Source organism: Argiope bruennichi, chromosome X1, assembly GCF_947563725.1.
Source record: "Argiope bruennichi chromosome X1, qqArgBrue1.1, whole genome shotgun sequence".
Lineage (NCBI taxonomy): Eukaryota > Metazoa > Arthropoda > Arachnida > Araneae > Araneidae > Argiope > Argiope bruennichi.
Window position 1 is genome coordinate 95,675,016 of NC_079162.1, and position 19,486 is coordinate 95,694,501.

Genomic DNA, 19,486 nt, shown 5'->3' on the forward strand with positions numbered 1-19,486 from the left:
ATATTTAATCGTACAGACCTTTATTATACAAAATGAATATTTTTAGTTGCACTTTTAATTCAATTCATGATCATTTAATAAATGTTGAATATCAGTTTAATTTTGTAAACTTTTTAAAAGGAAAATAAGAGGGATGGTTACAGCGAGGCGTAAAATAACATTCACTTAGATTTTGGACGATATTTCTAATTATATTTGTAATATGAATGAGATATCACTTGAATTAACTACATTAATAATTAAATTGAATAATTATTAAACTATTCAAAATATGTATCATAAACATTTATAATAAACTAGCCGCCTTTGGCGACCAGCCGGTTCGCCAATCTTAATGTTCGTTAAAATTTTAATAATTAAATATTTTATGCAATTTCTACTTTAATAGCTTCTTCATCAAAATATTTTAAAACTTCAAATTTTGATTATCATATAATTCATTCATAATATTATAAAGGCCTTCAGTCATAACGTAATATGTATCTCTCTCATTTTCTGTTAGCACCCGTAGAATTTATGCTTTAAATTAAAGTGGAAAGAATTTATCTTCAATTAATATAATAATATTTTTTACTGAAACAAAGCATTTTTTTATAATCTGATTACTGAAAATAGAGTCACTCAGCGTTTAAACTTTATGGGCACTAAAGAATATTTTTTTAAATTTATGTAATATCTCAAGAGTTGGTCAACAAAATTTTCTTAGATTCATTATGAGCAGATCGATTCATTAACAATGTTTAAATTTAAATGCATCAAACACTAAGAAAATAAAACGAATCGTTTAAAATAAACGGTTGAAAACAGGTTTTAAAAAAACTACTTAAAAAACGTTGTACTTAAAACTATAAGCATATACATGTTGTCATGGCAACAATCAGAACAGAATGCGCATGCGTGAATTTTCTTCGCCGGTTACGTAACGCAAATACGTGATTTTTTCTACGCCAGTTGGGGTAACGCTATGCGGATTAGAAATTTTTAATTTCCTTTATTCTGTTTTATTTTAATTCAAAAGTACTTCAGAATGAATCTGAAAGATTGATTCATTAACAATGTTTAATTTTAAATGCATCAAACATTAAGAAAATAAGCAGAACCGATTGAAATAATCCGCCGAAAAATTTTAACCCTAGCCTCATTACTGTTGGGAGAAAAAAACAACGGAAGCCTTTCTCGTTTGGCGCTGGGGATAATGGAAGATTTTTTTGGCGGAAAAGTTGGCGGTGGGGAAAATGGAAGATTCTTTTGGCGGGAAAGTTAGTTTTTAATTAATAATTAAAATTCTAATTAAAATTTCAAAAAAAGGGACCCCAGGTGCACATTCCCGACCTCTAAGGTATACATGTACCAAATTTGATAGCTGTATGTCAAATGACCTGGCCTGTAGAGCGCCAACACACACACACACACACACACATTGAGCTTTATTATAAGTATAGATAATAAAAGAAGCGGGAAATGCGACCAAAAATTTTAACAAATTAATACTGCATACAAATGGCTATATCATTGAAATAATAGCAATACATTTGGTTTCCTACTAATTACGGTGTTTAATATGTCCTTCGTTCTGTGTGTCTATATTTTCTTACTATGCTTTAGCGTGACGTGAAAGTTTTGAGAAGTAGTGCCAGCTCTGGTCTTGGCATCCAACCAGGCTTTAAAAATACAAAGTCTGGACCAAAATAGACATGGTGTAGTTTGAAAGCAGGGCGTTTATCAGATTTAACGTAATTATATCTTACCTTTAATATACGAGTTAAACGCATTTTAGTAAGTCTACACAAGTAAAGCCGAACCTTGATTATCTGAGCTTCTATCAACAGAATCGGTATCAGAATTTAGAAATTTTTTTTAGTGAAATCTCCGAAACTTTCTAAAAAAGTTGTGAAAATTGGTTTTGACGTCGATTTTTATGATACGGAAGTTTGAAAAACCCCACACCGATTCAAATTACCCGCATGAGTGTAAGGACCGCAGTCAGAATTTTTGCAAAAGGTCGCTATCGAGAAATGATATTTTTTTTTACCTAGAAATTTATTTAAAAAAATGAAAACTTGCTTTCATTCTTAAACACTTCAGTAATAATGTGAGTAAATTTCATGTATTTTCATGGAAAAATGGCAGTGTAAACTTTATGTTGTTGAGTGGAACGATAAAATTTTTTTGGAAAACAACATAGTTAGGAAAATGCGAGAGAAACAGCTAAATTCTCTTTCAAAATTAATCAATGCTTAAATAATGCATATAAAAAGATCAATAACAAATAAAAGAGTTTTTTCTGCGTTTAAAAATGGTAGTACTTGCGGACTTATTTTTTTTACTTTAAAATAATTAATTTTTTAAACCTTGTCAAAAGAAAACAAATCATAATATAAAATTTAGTTCGTTCACTAGGTTTTTAAATTGATTATGGATTCATTCATCTAGGAAAATTGAGGTTCTAGGACAATTTTTAATTTGCAATTGTATTTCTCATTTAGGAAATTCCTAATTAAGAAATACAAATATAATTTTTTGATTTTATTGCATTTATTTAATTCACTCCCATTTCCACCCAGATCACACATTTCCTAGTAGTTCCTGAACTTGTAACTGCTGTTAATCTCGGAGCGCTTTGATCAGAAAATATCAGGACGTACGTGACTGTCGAGGATTAATTGAAAATGTGAACTGCTTCCAAAGCAATTTTGAAGGTCATTCAAGTGAATATTTCCCCATCTACTTACTCGAAATTGAGGGCAGAACAAGTTGAGACGGCCAGACTTTGAAGAATGACATCTCTCCGAGTTTCTGGGAGACTGTAATTGAGATTATCGGAGCATATTCGAGCATTTTCGCCCGAATCCGAGTAAAGTAAAAATCCAGAGCTACTGTAAGAGTAGAAGCTTTCTTTGGTGCCCCAGTTACTTGGGCTGATGGACACTAAAAAATTACAAAATATATCATTTTCAAAAGTTTTGTGTTAATAAATTACAAACAAATTTTATTTAAAATCTAAAATATAGATTTTGATAAAAAGTTTTTGCTGTCAAGTATGAATTAACTTGAGAGTGAAGTTAGTTTCTTAATATCGGTAATTTTAATTCAAGCAAAAGTTTAGAAATATTTTTAAAAACTGTGATTATTTTCTGATTTTCTTTGTGTAGTATATTCATGCATTTCTTGAAGTAACATTTCATTCTTAGAGATTAGCAAAATGCTCTAATATAACAATTGGTAACATGTATTTTTAAAATGGAAAAAAATCAACAGATTAAAACAAACCAAAGTAAAAAATAATTTTTTAACAATCAGTTTAATTCACTATATACACATCACCCATTAATTTGTTTTTTTAATAGGCTTATATAAAAAAACATTCATTTAAAGTTTAAAATCAAATTATGCTCTTCGCATAAATTAATATGAATGAAAAAATTTTGTTTTTCTTTATGGGTATTTCTATCATTTATGAGTGCTGTCATAATTCTCAAAACTGAAACAAAAGTAAGAAAACTAATGCATTTTCGGATAAGATTCTTTTTACGGAGTTACATTATTAATATTAGTTTTGATAGATCTCTAAAACAATGATTTTATTATTATAAAAGCTCAGACTTTGATACAATTAATCTTATTTATCTGGAAATCAAAGTTTATACAAAAATATGTATATATATATATATATATATTTTGTTTTCATAGAAGTTTGAAAGGAAAAAAATGGACTGAAATTTTTTAAAAAAATCAAAATAAACTTGCAAGTTTTTCACCAAGAATTCGTAAAGCAAAATTCCAATCTTTATTATATACAACATTTTGTGATTTCAAAGTTTTTCAATAAGGTTCTGGCATGATATTGAAAAATTTTAGATGACAGATTTTATTTGGTATACTATCATGTTTAATTTTAGCTATACTTATACGTGACTCAAAGATAATCCTATTTCACTTTTCACTTAAGAATTACTCAATTGTTTCATTAGAGATGGAATGTGCCATTCAAATATAGCTGTTTTTCTTAATGGAATGGTCATTAAAGTTACTGTCTAGTCTTTGGATTCAAAAAGCGAGTTCTATTTCTAGTAACTCAAAAGAAAAAAATTAAAAAAAGGGCGACTCAATTAATAAAAGATTTTAATATGTAAACCTATTATAACCTACATTTAAAATTTAACGACCTGATTATACATTTTTAAGATGAAATAATTTTAATACTTTTTCTCCAACATATTTGACAGAATTTTGAATTAATCATACTTTAATTGTGCAACAGTAACAGTGAAAGTTCCTTATAATATTGCTTTGCACTCTATAGATATTCCCAATTCCTCAATTCAGTGGTATTTGAATGGATTTTCACCCAACGATACTTTATCATATCAGCGCAATCATATCAGTGAAGGTTCCATATGGTTCCGCATTGTAAACTACTTGGGTAGGCAACTATGTTCAAATGCTCTAAAGTATAAGTTACTTACTGCAATTCCTCTCATCCACTCCATTTAAACAGTCTTCTCTAAGATCGCATCTTCTGTCCTTGTCCACGCATTGGCGGTCACCGCAAATGAACTGTCCAGGCTTGCAATAATCTGGAATACAATTTCCATGTACTTAAATGCGCATTGTTAAATGTTGAAGTAAACTGCTTCAGAATGGTCTTGACCATATCAAAGCATTAGTGTTCTATATCGAATGTGGTCTAGGATTTCAAGAGTTTCCATTCAATTATTCTCATAGAGGCATATGCCCCCTTTAAGAAAATAAATGATTGACATTTTTTGTGAAGTAAAATAGATTAATTTGGAGATGCCACCAGAAGGCCATTTGTGGGAATTTGTTGCGTTTATAGCCATTTTTTTTGGAAAATTTTCTATTTCGTGATTCGATTTGTGTAAGATAACGCCAATTATAAGTTCGTATAGATCTAAATAACATTTCATATAATGATATTTTAGAATTATAATGCAGTAGCGATAAATGAAATGCACTACTTAATAATTTTTTCTGAATATAGAATTATAAATTTAAATTATGCAAATACTGCTTTGGAAATGAAGGTCATTTTAACAGGTTTATTATAGGAACCTACGATAACATTATTTCTTCCGCTACTGAGTCATTTTTTAAGTGATTCTGTCAGCTACATGTATAAAATATGTCAGCTACATGTATAAAATATGAAAAAATCTAGGGTGATTCATTTTCATTGATCATGACAGTAATAGAAAACAGAAAAAGTGTACTGTTTCCTGTATCGAATGTTTGGAAAGTAACAAAAGTTTTTAAAAAAAATATTTTTAAGGGTACAAGTTTGTGAAAAATGCTCTAAAAGCACATTCAGGAATTTTTAAAGTTTGATGAAATATGAGTGTTTTTACGTCTACTGATACTGAAATTTTTTGAAAAGGGCACCATTGTATAGAAATTATTTTTCATTTTATAAAAACCTTTTAAGAGTATTATATTTGCATGCATTTTTGAAATTACACCATTTCCCACAAAGTAAACAAGAGATTGCAATCTTTTCCTCAAGATTCATTTATTAATAAAATTGAATGAAACAAAGCAATCTGCAAATATGTTGAACACACCATGAAGAGCACAAACAAATAATGTCACGTTAAAATAAATGACTGAAAATATCATTACTTAGAAGTCACACCTGTTTGTCCGATAAAAACTTTTATAATTTTCATTGAAATATCTATGCATAGCTAGATATGCATGGATATTTCAATGCATAGAAATAGAATTCTAGAATGCATAGCTAGATATATGTTTGATTATGCATATTGCCGATGATACTCCTTAGTTTTACAGTTCTCTAGTAACGGAAAAAGGAAGCTCGCAGATAAAGGAAGGAAATTTAAAATCGTTAATTCTCAAAACCAGACAGAAAAAATATGAATAAACATTATCGGAGTAGATCAATTTCCACCAGTCAGATTTTCATATATGATTTTATATAGGAAGCCAGCTACATGGAATTCCCACAACTTTGGGGATGGGAAGATTTCGATTTTTTTGAACTGCATTTTTATAGTTATTTAAATTTTTGCCTATACTTGATTTACAAGACGAGATTACTCGAAGTTATTCAAATTAAAATAAAATATCATTTCAATTTCAGAACACTATCCTGAAATTTTTTTCATGTTTTCCTATTTGTTTGCAGATTATTTTCGTTCATTTTTTTGCAGTTATATTAACTCTATTTGGTAACGTATTTAGATTGTGTTAAAAAGTTATATAATTTTCTACTATTTTGTTTAAAGTTACTTTTAAGTTTAAATTAAAATTTTTATTTGCAAGCTACTGGAATAAATTCTCTTGAATGTGACCCACAATTAAATGTTTTTAAATCTTAGCTTGCCATATATTTTCGTTAAAAACCGTTTGTATTGAAACAAACAAAAAATATCTGGTTTTTGAAACTGGCCAGGGAATAGCGGCCACCGAAAATTGCATAGCTCAAAGATCCTTACAAGGCGTATTCGGACTGTAGAGTTCATACGATAAGAAAATTATTATTAAAAAAATTCAATTTGTATTTTAACAAAAAAGTAATAAATGCTCTTTTAACACTTTAACTCCGGCTGCCCTCAATAAGCGATTTAGAAAGCCTGCTTTACATTCTGGCATTAGTGAATAGACGATTTAAGTTTGTTAACTTATTATTATGTCCAATAGATGGACAGATTTCCATAGGTAATTTATGCACTTTCATACTTTTAAAACGATTTTTTTTTTTTTTTTTACTTTGGTGTTGTAGATGTGTATAGTTTTACTTCTAGTTAAAGGGCTAATTTATAGTAAGGATTTTATTATTGTTATGACAGGAATAACAATAAGAAAATTTGATGGTAACTATGATGAATATCGAAAATATTAGAAGAAACAATTTTTGTAATATATACATTCCTCCAACAACGTCAAACACTCTGTTTGAGCTTTAAAAATTTTGCGAAGTTGTAGAAGATTAGTTTACAAGCAGCTTTCGTTGTGTTGTTTTCTACGAAATTCAGTAAATTACGTCCAAGCCGGAAAATTTAAGTTAAGGAACAAGAGGGGATTATAAATTTGATTTAATTATAAATATGTGGAATATTCATCAGAATAAATATTAAACATTAAAAATATCAGTAAGCTTGTATTTATTATCATGACGATCCTAAGTTAAAAGCAATTTTCTGAAAGAATTGAGAAAATTAGAACTTCTTTGCATTTTTGAGATTAATGTGAAAATAAATGATCTCAAAACAATTCATTTCCCTCGTTATGACTCTATAATATAGTATCGCCACCTATCGCGCAATTTTCGTATTAAAATTTCATATTTTCTCTTACTTAAAAAGAGAGCCTACATTTATTGGTATTACATGGTATCGCCATCTATCGAGGATCAGAAGAATTAAAAAAAGTCAGAAAGCTATTCTAGATTACTTTCACTTTCTCTTTCTGGAACAACAATTAACATTTCTGATAAATTATTTTAAACTTTTCGTTAAGGCAGGTTCAGTAAATTTTTTTATGTATAAAATGGAATAAAAAGGTACGATAACTATTAAAAATATTTAATTATCATATCAAATATATTTAATACATTAAAACTTACCTATCGTATTCCTAGAAATTAACATTGAAATACGTTAAAGAAAGAGAAAAAAATTTCAACTGAGTTTCCAAAAAAAAAAAGAAAACCAAGCACTGGCATTTTTATTGTTTATTTCATTCTATCTCTCTGCATTTTCAAATGACAAAATTACACTAATAGGGGGGAAAAAATTCTATAGAGTTTTAATCAAATTTCATTTTATATATTTGAAATTGACTATTTCGCTTGAAACAAATTACAGTATTTTTCTGAGAATCAAATAATTAATACGTAGTTTTTTGAAGTATTCGATATGGAAATTTTTGGAAAAAAAATGCGACTATATAGAATCATGATAAAAATATTTAAAAATCCACAAAAATTTTAATACTTTCGAATTTCGAAAAAAAAAAAAAAAGTTTTTCTCTAAAGGAATTTTTAAAACTTTTTTAATAAATATACTTTATTTACTAGCTTTAATAAACATTGATATAATATAGCATAAATAAGTGATATAATTATCTTAATAATTTTGACTTAATACAGCAATTAAAATTTTCAGAAAATTTATTCCTTTTCATTTCAATAGTCTTAAGAATAATGATGTGTGTTTATCTAATTTCAGATTGTGATATTTGAATTAGATTCTAATTAGCAAAATTTCTAGTCGTAAGAATACTAATTTTGAAATTCTGATTATAATTCAGTAGAAAATAATTAAATAAATGAATTTTTAAGATGAACTAAATTAATTTTTACTTATTTGTTTAATTTTTTGTACGAAAATTTTCTTAATATCTAAGTAAAATAACCATAATTTCCATTCTCTGTTTATAAAATACATATTAAGCGGTCAACTGCTTGGAACTAGTTAATGAAATAAGGGCAGAATATTTTATTTGTTTGATTATTAATAGCTTTACTGCCGGTCAACTTTTGCATCCAAAAGTTTGGGAAGAATTTGCAATTATGGTAGAAAAGCAAAAAGAAAATTCCCTAATTCATGAAACCGATTCTAGAAAGATATACTTCAAGATTTTTTTTTGTTTCATTTTATAGTACAACATCAACAATAGCAAATATTTATTCACAATAGAAACCATAGAAAAATTAGAGATTAAATTAAATAATGAGATCAAACATTTATAAATGTCGATGAATCATATTCCGGAAAAAATTTCAGTAAAGTTAAAATAACATTTATTTTTTTTTTAAATAAAGAAATAAAACTACGAAATGAAAAATACTTTTCTTTCGAATTATATATATAGTATTTCCATTTTCTTAGATTTAGTCGAGGATTTTAAAAAAAAATTTGATTCCCTTGTTGCTTCGGGAGGGGGCAAAGAATAAGTGACATCTTAATTAGTTCCCAATTTTTATCTTAATTTAGCCCATATTAACTTCATTCTAAAATATTTTCTTATTTCCTGATCCAAATCCAACTTTTTTATTTAATTAATTCAACACGGGCTCTATAAAACTGCTTACTTCTGCTTCTTTCTCACGTTCCGAGCGAAGGAATAAAAGATGTTTACTACATACTTTCAAAGATATCTAAAATTCCCTTACCTAAATAGACACGTGGCATAGAAGTCCCTATTAAACTCTCATTATAAAATAACTGAGGGAAAAATTTCGGCCTCTTTTTTGCTCTTCTGCACTTGTGTCGCGATGTGAATGAACATCAGTTTTATCATCGCTTCTTGCACATAAAATGTCTCCGGAATGAAATAAATCTGCTTTAAAATTTCAAAAGTTTCTTCTATTCGGTCACGCATCTGCTAAAATATATTTTCACACACACACACACACACACACACACACACACACACACACACACACACACACACACACATGTAATATTTGTTCTATACATAATATGTATACTGAATAATAAATATAAGATGTATAATTAAACATATAATACGTGTACGAAAAATTATGCTTTGTTTGCTAATATATTTTGAATAATAAATGCACATTCTTCCTTTCAAAATCATTTTTTAAAATCAAATCCCATAATATTCATACATAAATCTTCTAATGCTTATATGGAAAATGATGCTTTTATAAATCAGTAAGATTAGGCTAAAATTGAGAGTTTTGGGAGATTTTTAACGTACAAAATACATCGCAAAACGTACGAAATATATCTTAAAATAACAAAGGATAAATTCATGAAATTTTCATTGACAAACAATTAATAAGCATTGAATTGTAAATAAAGCAATTATTCAATTCTCTTATTCTTCAAAGAGTAAAAACCTTCCATACAGTTCAACCGGATTAATAGAACAGATATTTTAAACGAAAAGCGGGAGAACACCGCATTATTAAATGCAGACCCTCGCATTTTGTGTCTCAAAGTTAAACTTGAAGCATTTGACATCATTGTAATTAGATTCTCATTAATTACTCAACCGTTCGTTACTGAAGCCGGAATTTCTGATAGAAGCTGATCAATTTTTCTGTTGAAATATCCAGATTATGGAAATTTCAAAAGTTTAACTTTTTTTTAAACACCCTACAAATATCCGATTAAATATTTCGGTGAATGTATTAAATTCTGTCTGGATCGTGTGATTAAAATACAATTCGTGTTTCTGGAAAACTAGGTACGTTCAAAATAAATTGGTTAGAAATTAATGAAGTAACTTCTGAACTTGTATTAGAAAGTCCGTAAATATTGTAAAGGGAAGCGTAAGCAAATATTTCCAACATTTCTTTTCATTCTGGGGTTCCATGTATAATGAGGAATGTGGGATAATTCGCCATATTTCGTTAAAATTAATAATATGAGAATGCTTAATTATTCCTGCTTGCATCTATTCTATATAAAATGACATGGAATGACCCTATCGGATAATTTGTTTCAACTCTACTTTAAAATTACAAATAGAAATGTTCTGATTAAACGATTTACGTATAATATGGTGTAAAACCGTGGAAGCCATCCTACTATAATGACGCCTAATAAAATTACTTTTCATATAATTTGGTGAAAAAAGTCAGTGTTTTCTTGTAATATGATACAAATGTTCTACGCCCTTCCAAAAAAAAAATGGTATTCTAATAATGCGGTTTTTATATAATTTGGTAGAAAAAAATGATGTCCCAATAGTAGGAAACGAACATTGTAACACCTTTTTTACAAAATGGCATTCTAACAATACAATTTTCATATAATGTTGTAATAATATAGCGATTTTCGTGTAATATCATGCAAATATTGCTACACCTTTCCTACAAACTGATATTGTAAAAAAGCGGTTTTATATAATTTGGCAAAAAAAATGACTTTCGAATAATATGCAATGAATATTGCAACAACGTTTCAATAAAATGGCATTCTAGCAATACAATTTTCATATAATGCGGACATAATATAGCGATATTTTTGTAATATGATACAAATATTGCTACACCCTTCCTACAAATTGATATTCTAACAATGCGCATTTTATATAATTTGGTGGAAAAAAGGATTTTCGAATAATATACAACGAATATTGCAATAACATCTTTTCAAAATGACTTTCTAAGAATACAATTTTCATATAATACTGTGAAAACGTAGCGATATTCATGTAATATCATACAGATATTGCTACATCTTTCCTACAAACTGATATTTCAGTAATGCAGTTTTTATGTAATTTGGTGGGAAAAAATGAATTTTGAATAATGTGCAAGGAATAATGCAACAACAGTTTTACAAAGTGGCATTCTAATCATGCAATTTTTATATAATATGGGGAAAATAAGCGATATCCCCATAATATGATAAAATAAAATTTAATATGATACAATAATCGTTTTATAAAATGGCATTCTAACAATACTTGTATAATACTTCGAAAATATAGCGGTTTCTAATATCTGTGCAAAAAAATGAGACTTTCCTCCTTGAACAAGTTTCTCTGATAGAATAGTATTGATATATAATGGGATAAACTAACCATGCTGTGCTATGAGAAGGTGGAATTAAATAATCAGCTTTATGAAAGATAAGTATTGAAAAAATATCAAATGTCGGAAAAAGAAGTTAATAACATTTAATATGATAATATAAATATTTTTCATAATTTTTCTTTCCGATGATAAATAAGGAAACAAAATTTAATTTGTTTTCGGAATCTGAATTTGACATATTTCGTTGAGACTAAACGGGGTAAAAAGAAAGAGTAAAAACAAGTGGTTACTTTGATTAAAAAAAAAAAGGCCAGTATACTTTAATAAAAACAGACCAAAATTTATTAATTCATCTGATACAGCGGTAGGTTTTGGAAAAAAAGGAACTCCTGTAGAAGTCAGTTTTGCATAGTTTTGTGAAAAAATGTACACAGTGGGCAATATGTATCGTTATAGCCAATTTACTTAATTTATTTTCGAACACTTGTTTTCCTGCTATTAAAGCTAATTTCAAGATATGGAGAAATATTATACTTACGAGAAGTTTTAAAATATATAATATAATCATTGCTTTCTGCAGAAATCCAGTTATTGATTTCTTGGATTTCATTTTGCCATTACTATTGCTTACATTTAGTTTATACAATTTCCGCCAGGTTACTTTTCTCAAGTGTGCTAGAATTCCAAGTTCACCAAAAAATTATATTTAGAAACTTTGGGTTTTTTAAATTCCCGATTTTTTTTTCATTTGTTAAAAAGAATTTATTTTCATCTGTACGGTTAATAGAAGAATCAAAAATCTTTTTTCCCACTATCATTGAAAGAGGGAGGGAAGTTTGTTATCATTCAGATACAAATACTGCATATAAATTAAATGGGACGGATGCAGACGTTTCGTTGTAAAAGTAGCTGTTTTTGTTGCGGAAACTCTGCGATTTATTTTTTAAGACTTATCATATCCTTAGTTATTGAAGAAATATTGGTATAGTAATATCTAAAAACCTAATGAGAATGTAAATAACGTAATATGGTTTGGTGTTCCAAACAAAAGATTTGTTCAAATAGAATTCGACGACCATCTTTCTAAATGATGCTATACAAGCATTGAGCAAAGACATCGTTTGAAAACTTAAAATTTAGGAACACTTAGTAGAAAAAGAGAAGATTGCATGATATATACAGTGAATAAGATATACAGCTAAACGCAGATAGATATTCTAATTAAAAAAAATAAGAAAAAGTAAAAAAGATTTGGTGAGAGAATATGACGACAGTTAAAAAACGTCGGAATTTAAAGTATATGAATGAAATATTTTGTTAATATTTTTGCATTGTAAGGCCTCTTTGGCCTTAAACTATGATTTTTCACTGCTGATATATATTTTAAAAAACTACAGTTTCTTTTTTTTTTTAAACAAAAGATTCATTACACTGCTCAGTATTCACATAAATGAAAACTTTGATTTTTTTCTTGCATGATGAATTCATATATTTTTTAATGCTTGAAAAAAAAATGTCTGCAAAATTCAGCTTGTTTAAGAATTTTTTTTTGCGTGTAAAAGAATCTAATTCCGTTAGGTTTAATGCAATGTTTACCTATGTCATAAAAAATTTACAATAAAGCCTGAGAAATGTTGCGTTGAAAATGGTCTAATGAACATTTTCTCTAGATGAGGGTCAATATTCTTTAAAATATATTCAAAAATTCATTAATTAATTTTGAAACATATTCAGATTGCTACTAGTAACTGGAAACACAAAACTTGTTTTGAAATGTTTGGGTAGGAAATAATATTCATGATACTTTCGAAATACTTGGAACAACAATGTCTGAGTCACAAAGCCATCATTATATCCTCGGATATAAGGAAGAAACGAGCTATTGCTTCATATACTGTGCTTTTTTCGAAACATAATACCAAGAAAAAGATTTGGGGCAATTGCTTTCAGTAAAACGTATCTCTGTTATTAGGATGTACTTTTATTAGAGACATTGATGGTAATGTCTTCATATCATATATGTCTATTGAGAATGAAGCACAGGAGAATATATCTAGACAGATTCTGATATTTTCTCGGATGTGATGGGTTTATTTGGGAATATAAGCACATAGATATTTATGTAATATAGGCCATGATACATACAACATACCGCTTAGACATTCGTATTTATACACAGTACATTGATCGGTTGATGGTAGATATTCGAAAATATGGCCAAATATTGCTTATAAAATTAAAAATTTGTACAAAAGTTTAAAACTATTTGATATACTTGTTTCGTTGTTTGTAAATATAGTGAAACATTCAAATAATTATCATTAAATTACTTGATACATACTTTTCTGCCATTTTTTATTTCTTCATTCATTAACATTTATTTAGTTTGGTGTATAAACTTTTTAGCTACGTGAGGCAAGTAATTTGTGATTTAAATACTGGCCGAAAATGATATATCTTCGTTTTCTTACTCTATCTTTTTTTTCCATCGATTTCATCGTCTATTATTATCACCTAATTTCAATTTAGAATTATCAGATTACTATTATAAATTACTATTATAAATAAATTGAAATATAACTTTGAAATTAATATTATATTTGTGAAAGGAACAAAAAAATGTTGCATAGGACTTTTTATAATTTCTTTTTATTTGAAGCATTATTATTATTTCAATGATTAGATAATAGACCCAATTATAAAGAAGTTTTGTTGTGGTTTCTAGTACTTTAAATGTAGGGAATATAAATTCAAATTTTCTAATTTTTAATAATGATTATCATCTTCCATCATTTGTTTTTTTAAAAAAAATCTAAAATCCAGAAAGTCGCTAAATCAATTTTACAGTATTTCGTATTTGTTTCCTTTATTAGTTCCAAAAAAAAAAAAAATGCTGTTCCGCTCTGATTCAGAATATATACAGAATCGTTATTTCAAAACGTAGCATGGAACAAATGTATTGCTGTAACAGAGGTATGAAGAAAAGAATGAAAGAAAACTTTTCTTCAGAAATCTATTTATTATATTTGCCTTTTATTTCAAAAAAGCAGTCTCAAATGAATACTTCGCTTCAGTATAACGAAAAGAGTGAAAGAAAAGTTTTGACATCCTTAATTTCCTTAATATGTTGTTATGATCAAATTATATTTATTAATGAAGAAAAGCTAACACGTTTTATATATAAGATGTTCATCAGCAATTAACAGTGAATCATTGTAACATTACATTAGTCTATTTCAATGTTTAGTATATACTTAGTAAATGTGATAATAGCTAGTATCAATTTTCACAGATTTTTAGAGTTGCGATTACCTTACAGCTCAAACCTCTCCCCATGTGATTTCGGAATCTTCCAAGTGTTGAAGAAAGAAATGCGGTATCTAAAATTTACTTCAAATAATTACGGAAAATTTGCTGAGATACGGTTGCAGGGCAGCCTTTTTCTGAAAGTTACAAACGGAGAATTTAAGAAGTTCATGCTCAGTAAATAATTAGAAAGTGTGCGCCTAAGTGTTGAAAGTCAGAACTCGAAAAGTATCGGCAATGCAACAATACGAATCATAGAAAGTTCTTTTTTTTGTAAAATGTATCTTCAAGTTCAACTTTCTGTGGCTTTTTTAAGAACATATTCTTCATCGTTCCCTCTCTCTATAGTTAGATGATGAGTTGAACTGCGTATTTACAAAGTCGTCCAGTTGTCGGGCAGTCTTCCTCTGAAATACAAGTGCCGCTGAAGTTGATTTGGGATTGATTATGTAAATAAAATGACTTTCAGTGGTAAATTTTTCAAATTGAGGTTTTAACTTGAATATATTTTATTAAGAAAATATTCATCACGATATTTGAGATTTAATATCTTGAAAATATCTTGAAATGCAAAAGAAAAAATATAAAAGAGAAATATGTAATATATAGCAAAATAATAAAATCCACCTGTGAAATGTACCAGATTATTTAATGTCAGCTAGTGCAATTAATACTGTAGCAAATATAAAATAAATAAGTAAAAAGTGACACCAATCTCAGGTATCTGTTCTTTTCAAACATCATTTTAAATTTAATTTAAATGCCGAAAACACATCCTTGCATTGAGTTAAATGCATAAAAATTGTTTCAAAAGTAGAATAAAATCCATTAATCTTACTTAGAATTCAGAGGAACTTCTTAATAAAAGAAAAAAATTAAAACTCACATTCATTTATCCTTCGAAGCAAAAACATGTTGTGCCTCAAATTATACCATTTTTCTTTTATAATCAACAATTCACTTTTCGACCAAACATATGAAATATTTTTTAAATGTGGTGCCGCATAAACATTCTTGAAAATTTCGAATAACGAATTCTTTCTCTCGCAGACGATTTAAACCGCCTACTCCAGAAAAACAAAAACAGTTCCACAACCGTCGCAACTGCATTCCAAACGAATTAAGAGCAATTTGGCACATGACGAGTTTTCCATTCATTTATAATATCGCTCCACTATTCCATTAAAAATTCAATGTTTATTCATGTTGTTAACACGCTTGAACAAATATATTTTCCAATTGTCTTTGCAAACATAAGGTGCTTGGTTTCACTCTTCAGCAAACAATGTCAATAATTTGTAGCAAATGCAAATCACTATTCCACAAGCAAGCAGCGCTGAATAGACAAAACAAGAAAGCTGGTTGTTTAAATGTTTTGTATCTCTGAAACGCCATTTTGTTGCTGAAAAGAGGACATGCAAAACTAATTCAGTGAACATTGGAAAGAGTCAGAAAAGCCTTTATTTGGCTACAGAAAATCCTTTTTATAACTTGATGCTTTTCACTATTTTATTCTATTCCTTTCACCCTTCGCTTTCATTATGAAATGTATTTACTGGGGAATACAGGAGAAATGAAACAATTTCCAAGTCGGATTAAAGCGACATGAGTCATGTGGAGTTACTACGATTTAATATAAATTTTATTTCGTCTTTCTCTTGTCGTGTGCCTCATTTGAATTTTAAGGAATTTTAGTCACTTTCAAATGCTAGTAGAATGTTCCTTTTATTATTCCTTTGAAATTTCAGCAACACGATTCTTTGTTGTTTGTTATAATAATAATAATAACTGTTATTATTATGAAAAAAAGGAGCCATCGAGATTTATTTTGCAATCGGTCATCATATGTGAAAATTAAAATGACCATTTTAAAGGTAGAAAAAATGCAATGAATACTAATAGTTGTTGTGCCTAAAATTTTTGTTGAGGATTGTATACACATTTACATTTCACAAACTTTTTGAAATTTCCATTGGCAACACCCTGTTTTGATGTCATGAATGGATTCCTCATGGAAAAAATATCCGGCGTACAACGTTTGGTTAATATACCATCATTACATCTGGGGATATTTGACATTTTTTGTTCAGGGGTTGTTTCCCTTTTAGATGTGTAAAATTTTGATATTCTCAATACTTTGATAATAGAATTTTTCATTTTTGAGCTCTTTAAAAACATTTGCTTTTTAAAATTGGTTTCTACGTCATTCATGAGAAAATATTCATAGTGAAAAGTATTGAAAGAATTGTAATTATTTTCAGCAAAGAAATATTAAAGACCTATAAAAGTTTAATTGAAATTGCAACTGAGCCTGAAAATTAAATAGTTAAGTCCTATAAAGTATTTATTATAAAATACATTTCCCATTTTTTTTTTTTTTTGGAATTTGTTATATTCTGTAAGTGACATTATATGAGTTGACGAATAAAAATGCTAGCTTGCTACAAGGACAAATATTATCTTCATTATTTAAAAGTAGCGACTGTTAATAAAGTATTATGGCAATGGGAAAAAAATTACTTTCATTTCATATTATATGCGCTGATAAATTTTTAAAAATATTTTTATATTACAATGATGTAGAAATGTTAATATTTATTTCAAAGAATACATGATCAGCAGTATTTCGATACCAAATAAAAAACTGTTGATATTCTGAAATTTTTGAATGTGACCCTAAATCGATCGTTTTAGAGGCAATACAGAAAACTTAATGACGAAAAAACTACTTGTAGGGAATGAGCTGATATTTTGGCATATTGCCATAAAATGGTCTTGTTCTTCGATTTATGCCGAAATTCAAGTATGTCATAATTTAAAAAATTTTAAACTCTAATTTTATAATTTTATTTCGCACATGAAAAATTATTAAATATACATGGAAAATGTATAGAATACCTTATATTTTCATAACAAAAAGAGTTTAGGTCTATAACTTTATAATTTGTTAAGATATGAATAAAAGTTTAAAATTTAATTTTAACATTTGAAAGTCAGAATTTTGTTAGCTCTTAATTTTGAAACGAATAGATCTAAACTAATGAAACTTGGTTTCCAGGAATAATTTTTTGGGTTAATTTAAAATGTGATGAGAAAAATGGGTGCTGCCATTGGAAATTTTGAATCTTGCTTTTATTTCAATATATAGTGGACTCCTTGCGAAATTTTTAATTAAAAAATCTTTAAGAGTACATTAAGCCCTTTCAAACGACGCCTTTTTTATGTACTATGAACGATTCAAGAGAGAGTTGGGTGGCTACAGCCCCCCCCCCCCCCCCAACTGTACAATAGAATTTCCCTCGCAGTTTCTTGTATAAGCATTTTTAATGCTGAAATTTTAGGAAGGGTTAATGAAACTTAAAATTTTTCCAAATCTCATCGCAAACAGAGATTATGTTTCGGAAATTTAAGGTAAAGAAAACATCTAAATTTGGCCCTTTTTTTCTAAAGGATTTTCTTTTTTAAAATTTTGTGTCATCAGATGGAATAGACTTTTTAGATTCTAAGTCAACTAATTTTTTTTTTTCATAAAAGTTATGAATAATATTAAGTAAAAAAGTTACTAACCTCATTTAAATGTTCACAATAAAATCTATGAACATTTATATGAGCCAAAATTATATGTAAATTCTTACAAAATCTAACTCTCCGAAATGTTTTGAAATGTCTGCATTTTTCTATTGATATTAAACATATATTCAAGATTTTAAATTATGTTTCCTTGAAAATTTGATCACATTCTCATAAAATTAATTTAAGAAATAAATTATAATCTTACGATTATTTAACTATTATATAAGAAAGCATCAACGCACAAATATATAATTGTGCACAACTTTGAAGCAGTGTCATACATTTTTATCTTTGTTTCCTATAAAAAATATCTGAGATGTACAATGACTTCAAGAAGAGTTTATTTCCTAGAAAAAACTTTTGTCTGAAAACTGTTGATGCTGCTTAATAAAGATATTTATTGTTTTTCATATTTCGTGAAGTAAATAAATTTCTAATTTTCTCCATTTTAAGAAACAAGAAACAGTTACTGTTTTAATACCGATAATATTCAACGATTTTTAGAAACCTAGTTAAAACTGATTGTTGAAACAGTCTTACAAAAGTCACTAATTTAAGCGTTCGTATACCTTAAATAATTAAAAATATTTTGATAAAAATTCAGTTTCATATAGCAAATACCCTTGACAAGATAGAACATACCCTTTCTTCAATTCGGCTGACAGAAAGTATTATGCATTCAACAATTCGGGGGTTGTTTGAAAATCATTTGAAAATGTTTTTTACTTGTACACAACAGTAACGCTGCTGGGATTTCAAAACTTATTGAAATCTTTGAATTATAATTATGAAGTTATAAGTAATTAATAAAAATCCATAGTTTCAAAATTCTTGCCTGTATTATTTTTCACTGATAAGGACACTGTCAAAATTATGACATCTTATGTTTAATTTTTCAGCCGCATTTTTATCTTCAAGATTATTTCATTCTTAGAATCATACTTGAAATATAAATTGTGACAGGATAATAAATATTTCCTTTCTGAAATGACATCTCTCTCTCTCTCTCTCTCACACACACACACACACACACACACACACACACACACACACACACACACACACACACACACACACACACACACACACACACACACACACACACACACA

The 19,486-nt window shown here is 28.0% G+C and overlaps 1 protein-coding gene across 3 annotated transcripts in view; it reads right to left on the reverse strand.

Moving 5' to 3' along the window:
* The window catches only part of LOC129958574 (atrial natriuretic peptide-converting enzyme-like), a 676,434-nt gene that overhangs the window by 19,251 nt on the left and 637,697 nt on the right, over positions 1 to 19,486 (reverse strand). For all 3 annotated transcript variants that reach the window (XM_056071145.1, XM_056071144.1, XM_056071143.1), the window contains 2 exons: positions 4,467 to 4,577; positions 2,733 to 2,928 (listed from right to left, as the gene is read on the reverse strand). In XM_056071145.1, the coding sequence (XP_055927120.1) occupies positions 2,733 to 2,928; positions 4,467 to 4,577 (307 nt within the window). The remainder of the gene's footprint in view (positions 1 to 2,732; positions 2,929 to 4,466; positions 4,578 to 19,486) is intronic.